Genomic DNA, 21,920 nt, shown 5'->3' on the forward strand with positions numbered 1-21,920 from the left:
TACTCACACTCATTTCAACAGAGTGCTACAGAATACGAGAATTTTAGTCTTACAGAGTCAGATCCGTAAAAATGAAGTGTGTCAGGTGGCTTAAACTGTTCACAATGCTCACCCAACGTGCAGTGTCTTTCTGTGTCAACTGAAAACCCAGAGACGTGTTAGATAATATATAAAACCACATCTATAGAGAGATTATGTAGGTGTATATTTATATATTTTTGTATAATCTATACATACACCCCCAACCATCCCATTTTGACAGGACAGTCTTCATTCGCAGCCACCTTCCAGCTTTTGCAGGCTTGTAGGCCAACTGGGGAAATTCTTTGATCTCCACTCGTCACCCCAGAAAGTTGTAAGTTTGACGGAAGGCAGGCGTGGCCACCTCGAGGCATTGAAGGTTGTGGGGCTGGGAAGGATGGTGGGTTACCTACCCTGCCTGTAACTATCTCTAACATGCCCCAACCGCACTTCTATCTCACCCTGCAACAAAAGTTTTCTGATTTAGACACCTAAAATGTTCGAGGTAGTAAGCTTACATGTTAGTTTGCTATGATCGCAAGTTTAGTTTGCTGTGAACACCGTAAAATCTCATGTATAATACGCAGGTATAATAATTTTGTTGATCAGAATGTGTATTAAATAATCTGTTTTGTAAGAAAAGTTACAGCAGGGCACAAATGAAGTCTGGATTGACTGCAATGAAGTATGAATAAAATATTGCATATTTAGAATAAAAATGTGGGTGCGTGAGACACTTAAACCTTTTTATATCACCATTTATTTTAATTTTTTTAAGAAAAGCAAAATGCTTCCATTAAAATAACGCAAAATGGTTTAGAAATACAGTGCAGACGCCGTGAATGTTGTAAAGGACTATTGTAGCTGGAAACGGTTGATTTTTAATAGAATGTCTTCATAGGTGTACAGAGACCCTCTATCAGCAACCATCACACCTGTGTTCAATGGCACGCTGTGTTTGCTAATCCAAGTTTAAGTTCAGCCCCTTAACGACCAATGATGTTCCAGCCACATCATAGAAAAACATACTTTTAAGGACCAATGCACTGCTTTATTCATTCAAAACCTTGATATTGAAGCATTCAGCAACACCACAAAAAGTTGCAGGGGCCAAGTATAATCGCTCTCAGGAGCAGTCACATTTACCATATTCAATATGGGGACGGACGGTCGCCTCGTAAGCTCAGTCGATGTTGCCGAATGGCTCAATACCGAGGCATTTCAGCAACAGAGAAAATAATTTTTCTTAGAAAGTTCGAAAATTAGTGTTGCATCTTCCCAAAAATCATGGCATGTAAAGTGTTAAAATACCCACATTTGAATGAATGAAATATTGCATATTTAGAATAAAACTATTGTTGCATGAGACACTTGAAATGGCGCAAGAGGCAATGAATTTTGTTTCTAAATGGAAAACAAATGGACCAAAAATGAAACAAAAAAAATTCAGCTGAAAACTCTCTGCCAACAGATCTCGTCACCTACGTTTCCCAAAAGGAATAATTATATGCCCTATAACATGACATTAACTTTCATTTTTAGAAGAGACCACGCGTGTTTTTTTTAAATATTTATTAAGATTGTAAATTTAAAAATTCAAGGACTCAGAGGCACATAGTATTAAAGGCTTCAATCACTAAACCAACTAAAAACCAAGAAAATATTGGTAAAGACATATCACCAAGTATAAAAAATAAATTCCAACCAAAATGAAAAGAAATACATTTTAGGAAACACGTTTCAATATTTTTAATGACAGAACTTGCTTCCTCCTTCAAACAATAATTCTTCGCACGTTAAATCTAAAAGCAAGACTGCATTTACAGCATATTTTATTAATATCCTTAATATTTGCCTAATAATGGCTGCCTCTCATCTGCCGTTACAAGTATGAATTTCAGTTACAGTAGAGTTATTATATATAATATATACATACAAAAAGTACAATCTTCATATTTGCTCTTCAACTGGAACATCGCAACATAAAAAGTGTTTTAATCAAACAGTAGATACAGGTTTAAAAATGAACACGGCTTTATACTTAGGGTATGCTTTGTGTAGCTGTCTTTGCACAAATAGATGACAATACTGTAAATTAAATAACAATCCAAAATCAATTGGGTTTCCCCTCCTTTCATTTTGTCACACTTTTTCAGTCAACTTTAACGACGCTATAAATCTTTGTCACAAACCAAAAGCAGGCAAAGAATCCAATTGTGCCTAAAATATAAAATATAGACAACTGGTTACTAAAGAAATAATTAAAACAAAGGATACATTTTAATATAAATTTAGAATATTTTTACTGCGTAAAAATGAATTTTATAGAGGTCTCAAAAGGTAAACCATAACAAGAGCTGAATGGGTTAATCGGAGGCTGATCGAACACACAGTTATTTGAAATGAGCGGCATTCTATTTTCGTTATCATGGTTTTCTATTCAATAAAGGCGTATCTGTGGAATTAAACATTTACCTGTGAAAAGGAAGAAGATGAGAACCATAATCATAGTGTATCCAAAATACAAAATGGTGCTTGCCGTCCCCGTGATCTGCAGCTTGGAGAAGAAGTAGTGTACAGCGTATACTAGGAAGTAGACTGCGGTGAAGCCGCTTGTCAGGAAAGAGCGCCACTGCCAGTGATAGTCCTGCAGAGGGGAAAATAAAACATAAAAGCTCAAATAGGCATCATACTCGTTTAGCGTGAAACGCGTTGGGTGGGGTATGACTGTTCACATTCTGGGGTTGGCTTCAATACTCCAACAATAAACTTCTACGTTTGGACGAATACACTTTCCGAATAGCGGCGTGTTTTTTATTATATTAAATCACATCACACACAGCAAATCTGTATATTTAACTTTCACGTCGGGGCAGGGGGTCTCAAGTCCATTTGTTAAACAGCTACCCTCCAGCTTACAAGCTCCCAAAATCTGTAGGAGCGTGCAAAGACCTAACTGTTCTTTAAGTCAATGGTAGCAGTGATGTCGCCGACTTTATAAGATGTTTAATTCCTTAAGTTGACCTTAATAGAAAGTTGTAGCAAAATACCAGCTGTACACTTGCAGTGAAATCATATCAAAAATTCGACTTTGCAGGCAAACACAGCAAATCAAATTAGGAAAGCTTAGGATATGTGTAAGGCAATTAAAAAAAGGTAAAACTAGATGGGTTAATTGGTCCAATCTTACCTCAGCGCATAGGTGGAAGTAACAAAGTAATATAGTCGCCTCCGAGCAAGTAATGACCAAAATGATAAATACAAGAAATAGAAAACCAAACATATAATACATCTGATGTGACCTGCAATGGAGACACAGAGAGAGAGGGGGGGGGGTGTTAAGAAACGCGGCCTTCATATAGTCAACACAACATGTAAAAACAGCAGGATTATTCTTAAAGCCATTACGACCATAACGTTCACATTTCCTTCCTTTGGGCCACATGAAATAACAGCAAATTAAACAAATTCAATGGAACTTGACATGTAGGTAAATCAGTCCTGCAGCAGGGATCTTATTCTCAATCTCTTATTAAATGAAAATGGCGAATAAACATTCCTGTAGCGTTATGCACAGGACACACAGGTATGCATATTTCATTGCCCCTTTTTTCCTATAGGTTCTTTAAAGCTGGTGCACAAAATACAGGGCAGGTAAATTGCTAACCAGTGGTATTCAATTCAATACCAGAAAATTGCTAAAAATGCTATGCAGGAAAGCAAGAAGGTAAAAATACGCTGCTTGCAACATGATGAATGAAAAAAAACAACATACTTACACATATACACACACACACAAATACATGTAGACACACACAGCCTTTCGAAATTATATTTAACTTTGCAGCCATTCACCTGAAAGCAAAATTACAGCATACATTTCACTGCAGGTGGGCAAAAGTAAACAGAAAATTGAAAATGAACACTGGCTCTGTACCACAATCTCATAGAAACCATAGTTTTTCAAAATCCTCCAATGTAACTAAACCAATCTTAAGTCTCATCAAAAGTCTCAAAAAATCAGCTTACCAAATACTATTAAGAATGAAGAAAAGTTGTATGAAGATACATCCAAAGGGCAAAATTCCTCCCATGATGATACCAGGTAATGGCTTTGTGTAGAATGATTGCTCAGGAATCTGACGAGGGATCTGATTGGTGCGGACTGGGTGTTCAATAGCCTAAAAGAACAAGGGAAAGCAAATGCATTATTACAGGGCCATTTAAATCCCTCTTTTCCACCGCCATACTATTTGCAAAGCTTTTCCCCTGGCTTTCCTGCTGGCTCTAATGGTGATAAGTAACAACTTAAATTGTAATGCCTACATGAGAGGGAAAAAATAAAAAAACAACCCAAAGCCTGTCCTTAAAACCTGGCTAATATTAGAAGCTAGACTTTGAAGCTATATGCGGGTAAAAAATATTTCTCTGTATATGCCAAACAAAATAGTAAAATGAACTATTTTTTATTTTAGTCTCTGACCCTTCATAGTAAATGTATCTGTTGTGTTACATGGTTGTGTGTGTATATCTATATATTGGAGGGACTGGTGGTACCCTGACTCATGCACCATTTCTGAGTGCTGTATTCCCACCTTTCATTTTCGTCTATACAGACCAAGTACAACTAGTCAGTGACCGAATACTACCAACATTTGGTAGTGAATTTCAGGAGATGGAGAGAAAAGGGAGGTAAGGAACACATTAACATCACTATGCCACTGAAGTAGACTATACAGTTACTTTAACAATGTAATTACCTAAGCAAAGAAGAATACTTACATTCTTTTTAAAGCCAAAGTAAGCCCCAATGAAGGTTAGTGGGACAGATATACAAAACCACAACGCCAGTATAGCCACCAGGGTACCAAACGGAATAGCAGCCGAAGATCCTTCTCCCCAAAGAATTAAGTTCATCATAAAGAAATCCGCAAACACAATCCTGACAAAAACAGATGAGTATTTAAAAGAATTATTTATGCCAATGAATTTCCTTGTAAGTAGGTAATGTGAACATTTACAATCAACCTGACTGCTACTTTGCATTAGTGGGGAGGAAAAACAAACAGTGTATAGAGCTGTAGTAATGTACAGGCTATAGCAGACTTCTTGCAGGAGTAAACACTGTGTATGAGCTGTCCAAATACGAGTGGATTACTTACAAGTATGTATAGGTATTCTTATTGCCTTTTCTCAGTCAAACCCATTAAAGTATTGGATTACTATGCACTTTAGCTGCCGTGCACACACTTAATTACACTGCTTTAGGGGTTCCTGATAACAAATATGATTTGCAAATGACAAAACATAAACATACCCAGGACAGAGAAAGGAGGTCAGCAAAACATTTGTTTTCCACTTCTCCCCACCGAATGCTGAAAGAAGAAAAGAAAATGAACATGAGAAAAACAAACACATAGTCAAAGCTTAAAATGGCTATTTCTAGGTGAAAAAATAAACTTGGCAGCTCCTATGAAGCAAGTGTCTAAAATGCATAGAATAAATATGGATTTGGGTTAAGACTTTAAATACAAAACCGTGCATCAAATGTACAAAGACACATGCAGCCTGTGTGGGCTTATTGTTTGAGAAAGAGTATAAATGCGGTAGAGCATATCTTTCTTTATAGGGTGATGGGCGAGTGTAAAATGGTACACACAAACTAATTATACCTATGTGCCTTTCAACACTATTTTAATACAATGTGGTTCTTTTGATAAATATTAAAACAAAATTGAAACTTACATTTGTAGAACCTGGATGCAACATAGCCTGCTGGTGTACCAAGCAAGACCCAGAGGACGACAGCGCATGTCATTAGCGCTCCTCTGTTGGCAGGGGACAAAAATCCAAGGCATGCAAAAACTGAAAATAGAGATCACAACGTAAAATAAAATTCTTCACATAAACAAGTGGTATAGTGCTATATAAAAATTCCATTATCATCTTTAACCAGCAAATTAGCGAACGAACAGTGAAACTGGTTAAATATGAAATATTGAAACGCGTGTTGGGGCTTGAGAAATGATGGATACAGTGCTACAGTGCTGTGAAGTAGTATTTGCCCCCTCCTGATTTATTTTTCTTTACACGTAAGGCCGGATAGCTTTTTAAAAACAGAGTTTTGCATTTACTCGGGTTATCTTTGTCTAATATCAAAATCAGTTTGATGATCTGAAACACTTAAGTGTGACACATGTACAAAAACAGAAGAAATCGGGAAGGGACACATACTTTTTTCACAGCACTGTGCGTCGGAACCCGAGATACAATTTGACATTATTTTTCCTGTTGCAAATCACGTACATAAGGTGACAAATGTCATAATCAAAATCTGAGTGCCAGAGCCAAGGAAAACGGATAGCAGCATGCCCTTCCTGGGAGGCCTGAAAATATCGCCATGGACCAGCTTCCAGCCAAACTCTTCCTGTGCGTCTTCCTAAAAAAAGAAAAGTTGAATGATTAGCAGACATTAAAAAAGTAAGTGGATCAACACACATTTAGAAAGGCATTGTCTCGATTGTGTTTTCACAAAGAAAACAGCATGCAGGTGCAGTAACATTGTGGGATACACCCTCTCGCAGCGTGTGGGGGGGGGCATGATAGCATGATACATAATGCTCTTCCCTTGGAGAAACCAAAACCACTTGTTAGCCCAACCGACCCACGATAACATTACATTGAAAATGAAATGTACTAAGTGAAATCTTCATAGTATAAAGATCATACCTAAATGCTTTAGGTATCTGTTTTGTTAAACTTAAACTACAGCCATGTAACTGCCTACACACTGAGATGAGCTGCAACAAGACTGGTGACTAGTAACTAAATCACATTTCTCTAGGACTGAAACACACACAAATATATAGCTTTGCCTCCAGGTACTGTAATCAACTTGCCCTAGCTTCCTCCCGATTACGGTTTGCCCTATATACATGCAAACAGCTACTTCATAAACTGCAGGGAAAGTGCTAGCCCCTCGTAATTGGAAAAGGATGTCGGGTTTTAGACCATGTACCTGGCCAACTGCATGCAGAAAATAATGCATAGCTTTTGGTATAGTTGAGCTTTAGAACTGGAATTACTGAAAAAATCTAAATTTGATTACATTTTGTTTGTAAAACACAAGCAAACTGGGGGCTGGTAATAAAATGAACTGCTTTAAGGTTAAAAAACAAACAAACGAACTATTCACTTTGACTGAGCAGCAATTAATATTACATGTTAAAAGAGCTCGTATTTTGCTTGGGAACTTACTGTAGAATCCATCTGATTATATCTTGCAATATCTTTATGCAACGTTCTCAGCATAATCATGGCTACCATGCCAGATAAGAAGAGGACAATCACCAAGGAATTCATAATACTAAAATGAAAGAAAAAGAGGAAAGAAAAAGAGAAAAAAAAAAAAAAATTATAAAATGCACAACACGCACAATCACAAGAGCAGATCACCCCCCCCCTGAATACTGAACTACATTTGATAGGGCCTCAAAAGTTTTGCCATGAACGATTAAAAAGGCTAAATTTTCATTTGATGTCTGGGGGTTCATTCTTGTCTGTGACAAATAAAGGGAAATGCATACACAGACTTACCTAAACCACTGAATGTGGGTATGAGGCATGGATTCCAAAATATAATCCCATCTTGATGCCCATCTGATATTTTTTTCTTCCTGTACCGATAAGAAAAGCACTTATTTAAAAAAAAAAAAACAAAACTACACAACTACACAGCTAGCATTAGTAATTTCTTATGCATTTTATACAGACATGGCAGTTGCACACGGTGCCACATTGCACTTTATATCAGCTTTATGGACGGAAGGTATCTGTTACCCAGGTTATTACACTAATAAGTCACATGCTTCAACCCTATTTAAACATACTAATGGCAGCTTAATAAAAAAAATAACCACAATGTACAGAAAAGACTACAAAATCTATTCAATTCATACACATAAATATTCAATAATAATAAGCAGCACTTTATAAATCTGACTAGCACAGTATAGATATCACTTAAATCAGGGCTCGACAAATCCCAGGCGCCAGGTCGCCATGGCGACAGAGAATTTTGTCCTGTCGCCTAGGTTTTGTCAGCCTCTTACATCCAGAAAAAATTGTGGATGTAAGAGGCTGAGTCACCACACGGGGCCACTCCGAGCCCGCCCCCGAGCCTGAGATCACTCCCACGGAGTGATCCTGTAGGCTGAAAACGCCGTTGTTGGAAAACTAGCAATCGTGTTTTCAGCTGCCACAGGCAGCTTCAGGAAAGGGGGTTCAGTGTTGATTGGGTCCCGACACAAGTGTGGGGACCTGACACAACACCTCCCTGCTGCCTGATCGCTCCATGAGAGCAACAGGGCAGATTTAACCCCTTCAATGCCGCGATCGCGGCATTTAGGGGTTAATTCCCATTTTTCAGGGGGCTCTGCTGCTGGTGGTCTTCCTGGAAGCCCAGGCAAACCAGCAACAGCAAAAACGAACCCCAAAAGCCCTTTGATGATTCCTGTAGGCATGGAAGCCTACAGCAGTCATCAGAGACTCCTCCTGCAATGGCTGGTCTATAGACCAGCAATTGTGTCCCAGCTGCCAGAGGCAGCTTCAGGGACAGGGGAGAGGGTTCTTTGGTCTCCCCATGAGTGTGGAGACCAGCCACAACACCCCCCTGCTGCCTGATCGCTCCATGAGAGCGACAGTGCCGCGTTAACCCCTCCAGTGCCACAATTGTGTATGACACATTCGTGGCATTGCAGGGGTTAACATTTGGGGACTAAATATCAGTCAATGCTGTGCTCCAATGGAACATCAGCATCAAAAGAGTTAAAAAAAAATTAATTAAAAAAAAAAAAAAAAACAGCACTGACCTGAAAGTCCAGGGTGCTTCCAGGTCAAATGCTGTGAGTTTAGTAAGTGGGCTGATGATGATCAGATCACTCTTGACCAACTGTTAGTTTAAAAAAATCCTGGCTCCTAACTTTTTTACCTGGCGCCTAGATTCACAACAAATTTGTCAAGCCCTGACTTAAATGAGTAATGTATTGTTTAAAATGCCAGTTTTGTATAAAGTAATGTTTCAGCCCGCGCAAGTATTATGACGACATTAGGAAGATAATGAGTAAATACAAGGGCAGTGCTGTTCTTAACCTAAAGGTTGGTAGTTATACGTACAGTATTATTCCACGCACAGTATAATGCATCTTCAGCTAAAAATTAATGATTTACAACATTCCTATCCGCTTACCTGGAAAGATACAGAATATGTAAATGGAACACTGATGTCACCAACAAATTTATTCTTAATTTCCATGGGAGGCCCAGAGCAATCCGGACTGTCTGTGTGCGTATGCCGGAAGCTGTGACAAAAAGACACAAACAACTCAATACCAGCACAAAATCATATCATTTGCTATTAGTGATAAGAACGCATTATGCTCAAACTAAGATTAACATGTAACCAAAAATGCAATTTTTTCCCCCATAAATGTTTTTGCTACAGGAAGGCCGGCTACAGTTTTTAATGTAACAGCACAAAGTGTGCAATCCAGGCACCAACTACCTGCCTAGATATTGCATAGAATGCCTAAACAGACTTGAGTTGAGGGGGAATGCTATTTTATTCACTAGGAAATGTGACTTTGTACAAATAAAAATGACTTTAAGTGCAACATCGAGTAACACACTGACCCTGCACATACGTTCGTAATACAAGTTTATAATACAGATTTCTTGTTTGCTTCCAGCACCAGCTGTATTTGTCTAGAAGCAGGATCTCAGCAAAACACATCCAGGAACAGAAAGGTGGAGCTTCGGCTCAGCAAACCCCGCAGTGGGATCATGTAATGAAGCACGGGGGCCAGGACCTGAACGCCAGCACCAGAAAGGGATTACTATTCGCCACGGCGACCTGGCAACAATTAATGGTTCTATGAAGTGTGTTTGGTAGTCTTCAAGAGTCTAGTTAATTGATTAAAGGCATTTTAAAAGCACATTATAAATGTCGCATTACTCTTAACAAGACGAGGGACGTACTGCCAAGCTGTGGCATTGAACAGAGAACCTGTAACCGGTGAAACACACCGACGCTCACCACTCACTCCCAAACTCAAGACAATGATCTACAGCTATATCGAGAGAATTACTTTTTTAATGGCTCTGATATATGGAGGAAAGCAAACACATGAGATATATGCAATTTCCTTGGATGTTCTCCATATTGCCTTTATTGTACTTGATGGCACCGAAAGCTGCTTTGGTTTTTACATGAGAAAGGAAACCTGTGAAACTAATCATTGACAAAAATGGCAAAAAATCTTGAATGAGAACCAATCTTGCCAGGTAGGGATGCACTGATACACAGCAGTTGCACGAGTACTTGTGCAAACTGCTCCCATGCCAAAACCGATACTCTGCCTGAATCACTGACAGGGCTGGACTGGCCCACCAGGATAAATTTCCAGATGGGCCAGCAGGTCCGTGGGCCAGCAGGTCCGTGGGCCGGCAGACCGACATTCAAAACAGTCGCTGAGCGGCTGCGAGCGGGATTGAAAGCCGCCTCCTCCAGCCACCGGCAGCTAATGAAATTAAAGGGGCTGGCAGCACGTCTTAAAAGCGGTGGGATGAAGAGCTGAGGCACGGCCATTGGGCGGCGCGGTGCTTGCACGCCGGACCCTTTAATTTCATGAAGGGCCTCCACCCGCTGCCACCACCAGACACCAGAGAGTCAGAAGCAGTGGTAAATCGGGGGGGGGGGTTATATGGTGGGCATAAGGCTTTTCTGGAGGCAGAGTGCCCCCATGATATTCCTTTTAAACCTATTTATGCCACTCTGCCTCCAGAAATGCCTTATACCCCCCATATGCCACTAGTAAAGTAATATGTAACATGGTGTTTTGAAGATGAAAGGGTGACCTAGATCTGATATCAGATTATCTAGACACTAGATCCACAAAAAAAATTAATTGGACTGGCAAGTTGAGAAAACGTCCAGGAAAAAAAAAATGTATGTACTTATTTAGGTAAATAAACGTCAAGTATTTTAATATCCCCATGTAAATCATTCAACAAGAACTGTGAAATACATTTTTCCTCCCACAAGTTTATAGTCCAATAAAGATATTGGCTATAAATACAATGTGACAAACAACAAAGTATTGAATATACTACCCACGGCTCTGTAAGGCTATTGCCTCTACAGATAAAGACCAGCTACTATTAAATAAATCCTAATTATGTTAGTAATTAATTTAGACAATTTCCACTTCCTATAACCGTTACCTCAATATTAATCAAACACATATGATCAGCTCCGATTGAATTATTTAAAAAAAAACTTTATATAGCATTTATGCAAAAGAAAGATTAATCCAGGGTCTTCTGCTGCTTGAATTATTGGAGCAGGAAGGGACCAGCTTGTAAATCCAATCAACTAGAATCCACAAGATATTTTGTTTTAAGGAATATGAAGAAAATTCAGTTATAATGTCTCTAGGTCGGTTTCCAGCTGTAGTTAAAAGCTTGGAGGATTCGGTGCACTCTTTCTGAATATTTTAATCCCAAAGAACAGAGTAATCCCATGAACAGAGTAAACACATTGTAAACTTCTATTGATCCTCCTCCTCTTCAATGATACCTCCAATATGGATATTTTTACTTCTGGGTCTATCCTCTTTCTGAAAGTTTAGAATCCAATAGTCTATTTCCTTTTTTAGATTTTGTGTTGAATATTCAAGTTTTTAAATCTGCTCCATCTACGAATCAAAGCATGCCTGCAGTTGTTCTTGTGTAATGGCAACAATTTAATTTACGGAAGCATCCATACGATACCAGGTTCTACCAAGATGAAGAATCCTGAGATTAATTTATTTTTTATTATTTTTATTTTTTTTGAAGTGGAAAATATGGAGACTCCTTCCCTTCCTCTTGGCTCATCGTTTCTTTTAATTAAAAATAAAAATCCAATATGCTCCAATAAAAAATTCTTCAAGTATAAACTCATGTCTCCATCAGTCACATTTTTAACATATACAGTATTGATCAAATCTGCGTAATAGCGTAAGACAACCAGAAGTTAAATCAATTGACCCTTTTAGTATCTAATTATGTCTCCTAAGACGCAAGTTAAATATTTTTGAAATTAGTTAAGTACTCCCAAAACTTATAGAATTTATTATTAGTATTCCATTATCATCAATGGTGCTCTTTCACAATGTCCACATGCTCATATGCCAAAAACGCTGAGTATATCCCATGGTCTTATCAAATAAGTCACATATACCGTATTTGCTCGATTATAAGACGACCCCCCAAAATAAAAATATTAATTTAGGAAAAAAAACAAAAAGCCTGAATATAAGACTACCCGATAGGAAAAAAGTTTTACTAGTAAATATTAATTCATGTAAACTAATTTTCATATTTAATAAAAGCTATGATTGAGAAAAATATATATTTTATTTCCTTTTATTTGCCAACCTGCCCCCCCAGTTATGCACATCTGCCCCAGGCTTGCCACTCTGCCCCCAGAAATGCCTTATACCCCCCTATTTGCCACTCTGCCCCATGATGTGCCTTTTAACCCTCTATATGCCACTCTGCCTCCAGAAATGTCTTATACCCTCCTATATGCCACTGTGCCCCATGAAATGCCTTTTAACCCCCTATAGGCCCCTCTGCCCCATGATATGCCTTATACCCCTATATGCCACTCTGGCATTTAGGGGGTTAAAAGGCATATCATGGGGCTGAGTGGCATATAGGGGGTTAAAATGCATATCTATATATACTGCTAACAGCAATCACACTCCTATCAAGCCAAGGCAGCCAGTACATGCTGGAACCTGGGGATGTTAGAAGTGCGATTACAGCATCCCTATGCCATGCTACCACCCCCACCCCCCTTACACATCCATGCTATCACACACACACACTCATTCACAAACATTTAAATACTCATTCATTCCATTAATCACACATACACACGCTCACGCTCAAACCCCCCACCCCTCCACCCCCTTCCTGAACTGCAGATCTCCCACTCACAGACCTCTGCAGGGGCCCGGCTGTGCGAGCAACTTCTCTGGCCCCGCCCCCAAAGGAAGGAGGGGGGAGGTAGAGTTATGTGAGGACTGTGCTAGCTTCCTGTTCTCCTGCTGCTAATAGCACAGACGCTGCTCGCGACCAAAGCCCGGTAAGCAGCACGGCCCCAGCAGAATGAGGTCTGATTAGAAGACGACCTCGATTATAAGACGAGGAGTATTTTTCAGAGCATTTGCTCTGGAAAAAACCTCGTCTTATAATCGGGCAAATACGGTACTTCTAGCCAGCAACAGACTGCTTAATTTAAAACCATGTATACCTATAATACGCACCCCACTGTAGCACTGCCTTGTGTGCCTTACATTTATTAGATTTCCCTTCTCCAATTTCCGCACAGTTCCAACGGTCCATGCCTCGCAGAGAGCCTAAATCTGCCTACCTACGTTTCCATGTTGGCGGAAAACCGCAAACCACGGACGCTCCATCAACACGGTGTCCTGTATGTTTAAGTGCTTTCTCTTGTCGAATATAAAGATTTAAGAAAGAAACTGACAGAAAGGCAAGGGCTTCATTAAAGGTGTTTTTGTTTAATTAAGCATAAACAGATGTACTTTGCAATTTACATTATAACAAAAGGGAGCATGCAATAGGTGCAGCCATATAGTAAGTACAGCGGTCGTACAGAAAGGAAGAAATCTGAGTGCTGATACTTTACCTCCTGGGTTCCAGTTTTGCAGCTACCAGTCTTGACCCTTCTCCTCCAGATTCTACTACATGGTAATAGATTTTAATATCCACATGGTTGAAGATAAAAAATGTATCTCTTTCATGAAATTCAGACTACAAAAAAAATAACAAAAGTCAGATAACGTACAGTGAAAAAATAAAGATTTATATATAAAGGTCTGTCTGTTGACCATCTAACTAAGACAGGCAGCTATATTAATGAAGCAAGCACTTTACTATCTGGGTCTGCCCATTTTGTAAAAAAAATTCTTGTTTCAGGATAACTTCATGGATGTACGCAGCTGAACTACATGAAATAACGGCATGTTTTCAGTATTTAAATTGATATAAAACAGGTTTGTTATAAAAGGAAAATGGCCCATAGAAGCAATGATGACCCCTGCTCCATGCTAGTAAAATTAAAGGAAATAGAGAACACTTTTGCTGCATCAAATAACCCACACACTACATTTTTTAGAACAGTACAAGATGTGTCTTGATTGAAAGAACACATTCAAAGTTTAAATCGTGTATCTGAAGGAAAACGTGTGTGGAATTTATACTATAACATTATTTGCAAAGACACTCAGTTTTCTTATGGATAGCTTCTCCATAAGAAAACGCTGAAATATTACAAAGGTTAAAAAAAGTCAGGTAATTAACACGTAAAAGTTGATTCAAAACCGGTGTTTGGAATAGAATTCCGACTTACGTTAATCACACAGGCATCCTTAGGATGACCTTCATCTGTAACGTAGCAGCCAATAGGAAAGCCGGGATTGCAAAATCGCTGACCGTCTTCCACATCATAACACCAAGTGACGGGCATGTTATCTACAATCCTGAAGGGGGGAAAGGTAGCATCTTAGGGCAGAATCAACACTTTAACATAGAGCTTAAAGCACTAAGCCAACCCTAACAATGCCCTGTATAAATATTAGCTTCTGTGTTTAACAATAATAAACATGAAGTAAAAATATTTTATTTACTCTACAATCTCCAAGAAGCAGCACCAGAATGTTATGGGAAGGAGGGCAATTGGGATTTACTGACTGATAGAAAACGTCAGCCACTGTTTGTTAGCGATGTAATATCAACCACGTGATTAAAATAAACCCATACCATTTTATTATATAAAATAAACCGACAAATTCAATATTTTGGTAGAGAGAATAGTTGCTGTGTTAGTGGCGCCTTTAATTTTGAATCTAAGAACTATACACTTGTCACAGACTGAATCTACGCGATACGTATGTACAGTGGTGTGTAGAGAATCATCACTCAGAGGAAATACGGGAGGGGGGGTAAATTGGCCAATAATACACACCTTTGTTTGATGGAACAGTGTCATACAATACAGTTTTGGCCCAATAAACTCACCAATGGTGCTGGTAGTTCAGGAGCATGCTTTTCTTCAAGAAATCCAGTTTATGCTTATTTGCATCTGAAGTACTATAGGTTTTCGTACAAACATGGGTGCATTTTTCATCCTTTTTAAACGTGAACTACAAAACATATACACACACACACACATTTTAAAATCTGGATCTAAACGCTTAGATATTTATAAATACAAAAAAATGAATATTGGAGTACGTAGAAATATTTTAGTAGGTTCTCACCCTATTGAGAGTGTGCCTTGACGTGGCGGGTGAGCTTAATTATGCTTTGGCCAATTCATATAACCAAATCCTCTCATTTATATTATGTTTATATATTTGTTGCCAACTTTATTAGGGTAAGAAGCGCAGACAGTTTTTGTTTTTTTTAAATACATTTTGTTTAGGCCGAGTATCATTGTTTATATAATTCCTTTATAAAAAAAAAGGAGAAATTGAGCAAACAGATAAATACTAGGCTTTTACTACAAAATAATTTGTTAAAGTAAATGTGCACCCCTTTTACTGTATCAAGTAGACTTTATATACAGCAAAAACATCTAGATCATATGTTTGTCAGAATAAGAAAACAAAATTGTAAAATTTCAAAAAAAAATCTAACCTTATAAGGGGATGGTTCGATTCGTTCTCCAAATAATACTTGGCCGAGATTTTCAGAGGGTCTCTTTTCTCCAGGCTTTTGGCAAAAATCAAAGCTGTGAAATGAAATACAAGACCATGAACACAATGGGTTTTATCTTTACTTCGCCTCAAGGATCGTAACTTTTTTTGTGTGGAAAATGATAAAAAGTGAAGCACTTACGCGGTATATTCATACGGAAGCACAGACTCCACAGAATCCAGTCTGTTGACAAACAGCTCTATTTCAGACTAGAAGACAAAATGTTCCAAAATCAATAAGCAAATAAAATCATAATACGACAGCCGAGGAAGGCCATTAAACATCTACAACATTTTATATAAAAGCTTTATGAGGAAACAGGATGCCTCACTACTGTGAAACTATTCTGTGTTTGGACTAAATCACAGAATTAACTGGTCTCTTCAGTCTCACTTATATGGCTGCGGGATCCAAAAGACCCACATAGATGTCATTTTCACAAAAGCTACATTTTACCATTTCATACAAAAGATACAGAGACAGGGTGTATACACACTACTAACCAAAAGTTAGGGGTCACATAGAAACGTCCAGGCTTGTGAAATAAAAGCATTTTTTTCCATTCAAATAATATCAAATGGATCAGAAATAAAGTGTAGATGTTATTAATGTTGTAAATAACTATTGTAGCTGAAAACAGCTGATTTCTAATGTAATATCTTCATAGGCGTACAGAAGCCATTTATCACTCTTAGGTTCTGCCCCCCCCGATTAGATTTTTCCCTTTTTTTTATACTGTTAGCTGGACACGATGGAATAAGCTTGTTTGAAATGCATGCAAATTTGTTTTTTCACTCAGTTGTACAGAGTTTTCCCTGCATGCTAAGTCAAGCAGGAAGTGCAGGTTTTTTGTATCTTTTACACTTAATTTCTTCAGTATTTTATATTGTCCGTGTTACAGACCAGAACAGAAAATGCCCTCGGGATTACTGAAGCAACTGCCTTTTCATGCAGGTAATAAAAGCAGGACATCTCATTGTTCCGTAATAAAATCCTCGAGCAGTCTTTGTAGCATTGCAACATGCACCTACCATTAAGAAAAATGATAAGACGCCACCGAACACATCACCATATTCAGCTACATGCTGTGCCAAGTATTTCACTAGCAAATATATACACATATATCTATCTATATCTAAATATATATATATATATATATATATATATATATATATATATATATACACACACACACACAAATATATATATATTTATATTTTATATATGGACCATTATTTATCTTCATAAGTTCCCTCAGTCTCTCTCAACGATTTCATCATTGTACGAAGATAATGCAGAAAGCATCCTGTGAGATGGAGGATTATGGGGGAGGACATCGCTTCCAGAGAGAATACTAGTAACCCATCCCAAAGACAAGTGCGCAGTCAAGACAGAAAAAAAGGTACATTACACGTGTGTACCTATAACGGTCATGTATACCTTTAGTGGACCCCACTATCCACACTTCCGTAAATACACCTGTGTATTAAGTGGGCTGGTGCTTTTTCAATGGTCTGAGCTCCTTGGCAATGAAAGCTCTGAAGTATAGTTATTACTATTGAAATATAACATGGAGGCAGTTTGTAGAGGATAACTTTTCACCTGTTCGCTGTGATAACACGTATGAGTGGGAAAAAAAATACATGTTTAATCTTAGATATCTCCCTCCACTAGCTGCCATTCACATAAAAACTATCAACATAGCGGGTGGGCAGCACGCACACAGCATCCCGGAAATGAAGAGAACAATGTCTGGGTGAGCACAAGCTATACATACACATACCCTATATAACTACGTGCAGTGGACACACACTTTTTGCTTTGTATATATTAAAATAAAAAATGAATGCTGATTTGTGTTTTTAATGATTATAGCAATCATGAAGTTAAATAGGGATAAATTCCATTGTTCTGCTCTGTAATGCTATTTAAACCAGGAAATGTTAAAGATAAGATGGGGCAAAATAATTTTATTCAGCAGCTAAACCACAGATACAGGGAGCGACAAGGAGACGAACCGTGAAACTACTTGCGAATATTCAGAACACGAGGACAATTTTTAAAATATACAAATTATAAGGAAACAAAATGATTTAGCAGCAGATAAAAATATGGTGGTTCACCGGATCAGTGCGTTCTTTTTCATGAAGCTCACTTCCTGTTGAGGACAGCAGGGGAATCTTATGACTTCAGTTAGGTGTGGGAGACCGGAGCATTCTTTCACTGCGCTTTAAAGACCAACCTCAATGGGAAGGGCGCAGCAAGGCCTATAGAACTTGGAAGGTTATTGACTATACATTATAAAGGGCGAGCTCAGTCAGCTTTTACAGGAGAAGCAGACAGTAAACTCTGGCACTGTTACGTGTCAGTCTGAAGAGGCAGGGAGGGCTGCACATAGATAATTGTGCAATGGAAAAATGCATTAAAACTACTCATATTTGGTTTATGCACTAAAGTGGGTGAAGCCAGAAACGTACAACTATGGACATTTGGGAAATCATGAATATTCAAGTAGCCCTCAGCAGAGCTTACATGGATGGACACCGCGCCTCATTAAATATCACAGAATACAGTGCAATGAAAGCATGAAGACAAACTGGATCTGCAACATGCCCCACCCACGCTTAACATATGTTACATACATTAACACAGGTATACTTACACACCTATATGTGTAACACGGCACAAATATCACCTTACTGTTCTATGCCATTCATGACCCGTTATATTTTGCACAAGATAACAAATCAGATGATTCACAGAAGATGGTTAATTTCCTGGCTACCCCACTATATAACGCATAAAAAAAATTCGACTTTTATACGCATTCTTCCAAAACAAAATCATCAGAAGCTGTACTACCTTATGGTCCAAAATGTCTTTCCCCTGATTGGCCACTTGCAGCAGCCAATCAGCGGCAGAAAAGTGCATCCCCTAAAAACAATGGGAGTGCTTTCCACACTCAATATCTATGCGGTGACGGAGTCGTCTTGTTATCAAGCAGCAACTGTCCAATATAAGTCATTTGCTGCTGGCCTTATTGAGTCCTCAGGTGTGAGAAGGAAAAACCTTCACATCATAAGACATTCCCATTTACATAAATATCATTTATGGCCTCAATTATCATATGTATAAAAGTGCATAAAATGGCCAGAATGTCAATTTAAGGGAGAGCCACTTTAAATATTATTTTAAAAGCACAAAGTGACAATACGTTGGCATGTCTTGGGCTCGAGCAGCCAATCAATGTACATCCCCCTGTTGGTAGTCGGGATGACCATATTAAGCGCTTACAGGCTTACCCGGCTATAAGGACCAGCACTTTAAGGACATCATTAGAGTCGTGCCCCACGAGAACGGACACGACGGCGTGGCGCCAGCCCATCTTTTGAGCATTTCTCTGTAGAAAGGACCTGATGATTGCGGTGCAGGACATTTATTGATACAGTGAAGCACTACCTTTTTTTCCCACTTAAGTACATTTTCATTTTACATACACGCTCCGGACCCTATTGTGTATGTTAACATGACCTATGCCTGCAATTAGGAGAATCATTTCCTTATTTCCTTGAAATATTGCAGCTCCTCTAATCCGATAGGTCACGTTTATATAAAGTAAACCTCCAATGATTGCGTTCTGCGCTCCTTTTCCTTCCAGGGTTTGTAAGCCACGTCACTGTTAATGACAGGCGTGTCAGAGATAGGGGAGAAAGGCCAGAAAGCTCAGACACTTGTCCTGCGCATCGCTTCCTTCCGACGATCAGCTGAAGGTGAACATTGGTGGCGCACATCAGCTCACATCCCAGTGATACTTTCTAGCTGCTCTGGAACTGAGAAATGATTGTCTTTACACCTAAACTAGTTGAAGGGATTCGTTCATATCCTGTATCGATCTACAGTATAAATAAGATGCTAAGTATGGAGGAACAGGTTATTTAGACATGGCAGCTTGTAATTGGCTTTGTGCAACAATACTAGTTAAACAGGTTGCTATTGTTTGTAGTAAAAAGGGCATGAGCGCGATAAGCCAAACGACACGGAGGAAGCAGGTTTGTCAAGCCCTGGTAACTGGGATTTATTAAAGAACATATCTGGACAATTACAGATTATTCTAAAGGCTCGGATACATCTGAGAGATCCTGAACAATGCAGACATATTATATCTTCAACGAAAGTTTTGCAGAGCGCTGCTATGACGACCTAGCCCTGTATTCAGATGAAGTACATTGAACGTGTCAGAGCGTAAGCTCTTTAACCTGACCACACAAATGCATTACAAAATAACCGCCAATTAAAAGGTTAACGGTAACCAGACGTTCATATTATTTCCTATCTGTTGCTTCTTTCTCAGCCACCATATACATGGATTAATGTTTATTTCTGAAATTTCTTGCTTTTCAGGCAAACTTGCTGTCAAAGCTTTATGGTATCAGAGCGAATAAAAGCAATAAAGTGAATAATCCCCTTCCCATGCTTTCTAGCATCTCTAAATGCACTATTGTGGCATTTTTCTCTTGAGCCCTGCACACTGGATGAATGAACAAACTTTAATAGAGCACGGCTAGTGCCCAAGAGACTTTTAATGTACAAAGGCCTTTCAGCTTTTGGATCCAATTAAAAATACCAGATATCCTACACTAAAACAGGGTTTCTATGCTCAGCATACAGGTTGATTTATAGAGGAAGTGAGCATTGCGATTTAGGGGGGGTTTTGGGGTTTTTTTTCCCCATACATAGCACAGCATCCTAATGTTTGCTGGGAAGGTGGTATATAAGTGCAACCTTCTACCAGGAGAAGTGGTAGGTGCTAATACAGTGAGATCATTTAAGACTGCACGGGATCAGCTTTTAAACTATCCGGAATCATTAAAGATCGGCTATTTCTTTTCTGCAGTCAGATTCTTGGTTTCCATGGTTTCCACACCACTTTGGACAAGCACTGCTCTTCAGATTTATCAATACTCTGTGTGCACAACAGAAGTAGCAGTAACAAATCTGAAGCCGAAGCTTATGTACAACCCAATGTGTTTTACCCTTTAAGGTGAACGAGTTTACAGGCAGCAGGTATATACACGTAAGAGCTCATTAATATGCAGATGCCGGGCCAGGAGATTACTCAGTATAACACTTAATCTGAGGGCCCAAAAGATTCCTGGCCATTCTCTGAGGGTCGCCAGACGGTTAGCACCACCGGTTCAGCATAAGAAAGTTACTTGGGCCACAGCCGGTGCTTACTTACCTTACACTCAAGGGTTTCTTTGCCACTCTCACAGAAGCTGACGGGGGCGAGACCCGGTAAGTAAAATCCTGCTCCGGGGCCTGGAAAGGAAGCTATAGCCACTAGCAAAATTAATACAGGCCCAGTCCTTGAAAGAGACGCCATGACAAGGCCCACGCGTACAACACCGGGTAGGTAACGTCACAGGACCGGAGGGAACAACGACTGTGCGAACGCTACACAGCTGAAAGTTCCAACCGACAGCTCGCAAGCTCTTCCTGCTTCCTTCCTGACAGACACGTCACCCGCTGTGACGTCACCTAGGAGACCGCCAGACCGTCGATAGAATTGTATGGGAGAGTGCGCGCGCCGCAGGGGGAGGTGTGGGAGCGAGAGCTTCCGGGTAGAGGGTGTCACGAGATTTACCTGACCTCACAGGCCGGAAGGGAGAGATCGCAGCGATAGTTGTCCTGAGTAACCGATAGTATCAGCCCCGCAGATTAGGGCCACCCAACGCTTTTGACTTTCAAAATACAGTCCTGAAGCAGTATGTTCTGATCCTAGCTATTTAAGGTTTGGTAAAACTAAGTCAAAACCATTGATGTGTTATTAATTTGTATACGCACATTGTTCAACTTGTGATCTTATATGTAATAGAAGCAAAAATGTTTGGATAAACTAAATTAATGAACAATATTTTGTTTTCTCCCTTTGTTTTTCCTCATATTACCCGTTTAAATGTTCTGAGAAGATTAAATCGTTTTATCAGATGATAGGTACACTAAAGAAATGTCATGGAGTGAATATTTCATTAAAATGTATTCAGGGAGCTTGATTCTATCTAAGCCAATAA

General features: G+C 39.1%; 1 protein-coding gene across 1 annotated transcript; it reads right to left on the reverse strand.

Annotated features, from left to right (window-relative positions):
• Nucleotides 1–1,745: 1,745 nt before the first annotated feature.
• On the reverse strand, nt 1,746–21,382 carry TM9SF2 (transmembrane 9 superfamily member 2). Its single transcript, XM_053455329.1, has 17 exons — nt 21,089–21,382; nt 15,991–16,058; nt 15,790–15,883; nt 15,169–15,293; nt 14,501–14,630; nt 13,778–13,902; nt 9,269–9,380; nt 7,618–7,697; nt 7,279–7,387; nt 6,328–6,460; nt 5,767–5,886; nt 5,339–5,396; nt 4,804–4,963; nt 4,051–4,202; nt 3,212–3,323; nt 2,497–2,668; nt 1,746–2,241 (listed from the first exon to the last, which is right to left on the reverse strand). The coding sequence occupies exons 1-17, from the start codon at nt 21,230–21,232 to the stop codon at nt 2,174–2,176; spliced, it is 1,962 nt and encodes a 653-aa protein (XP_053311304.1). The 5' UTR covers nt 21,233–21,382; the 3' UTR covers nt 1,746–2,173.
• Nucleotides 21,383–21,920: the final 538 nt, after the last annotated feature.

The sequence above is a fragment of the Spea bombifrons genome, chromosome 2 (genome assembly GCF_027358695.1).
Source record: "Spea bombifrons isolate aSpeBom1 chromosome 2, aSpeBom1.2.pri, whole genome shotgun sequence".
NCBI classification, from domain to species: Eukaryota; Metazoa; Chordata; class Amphibia; order Anura; family Pelobatidae; genus Spea; species Spea bombifrons.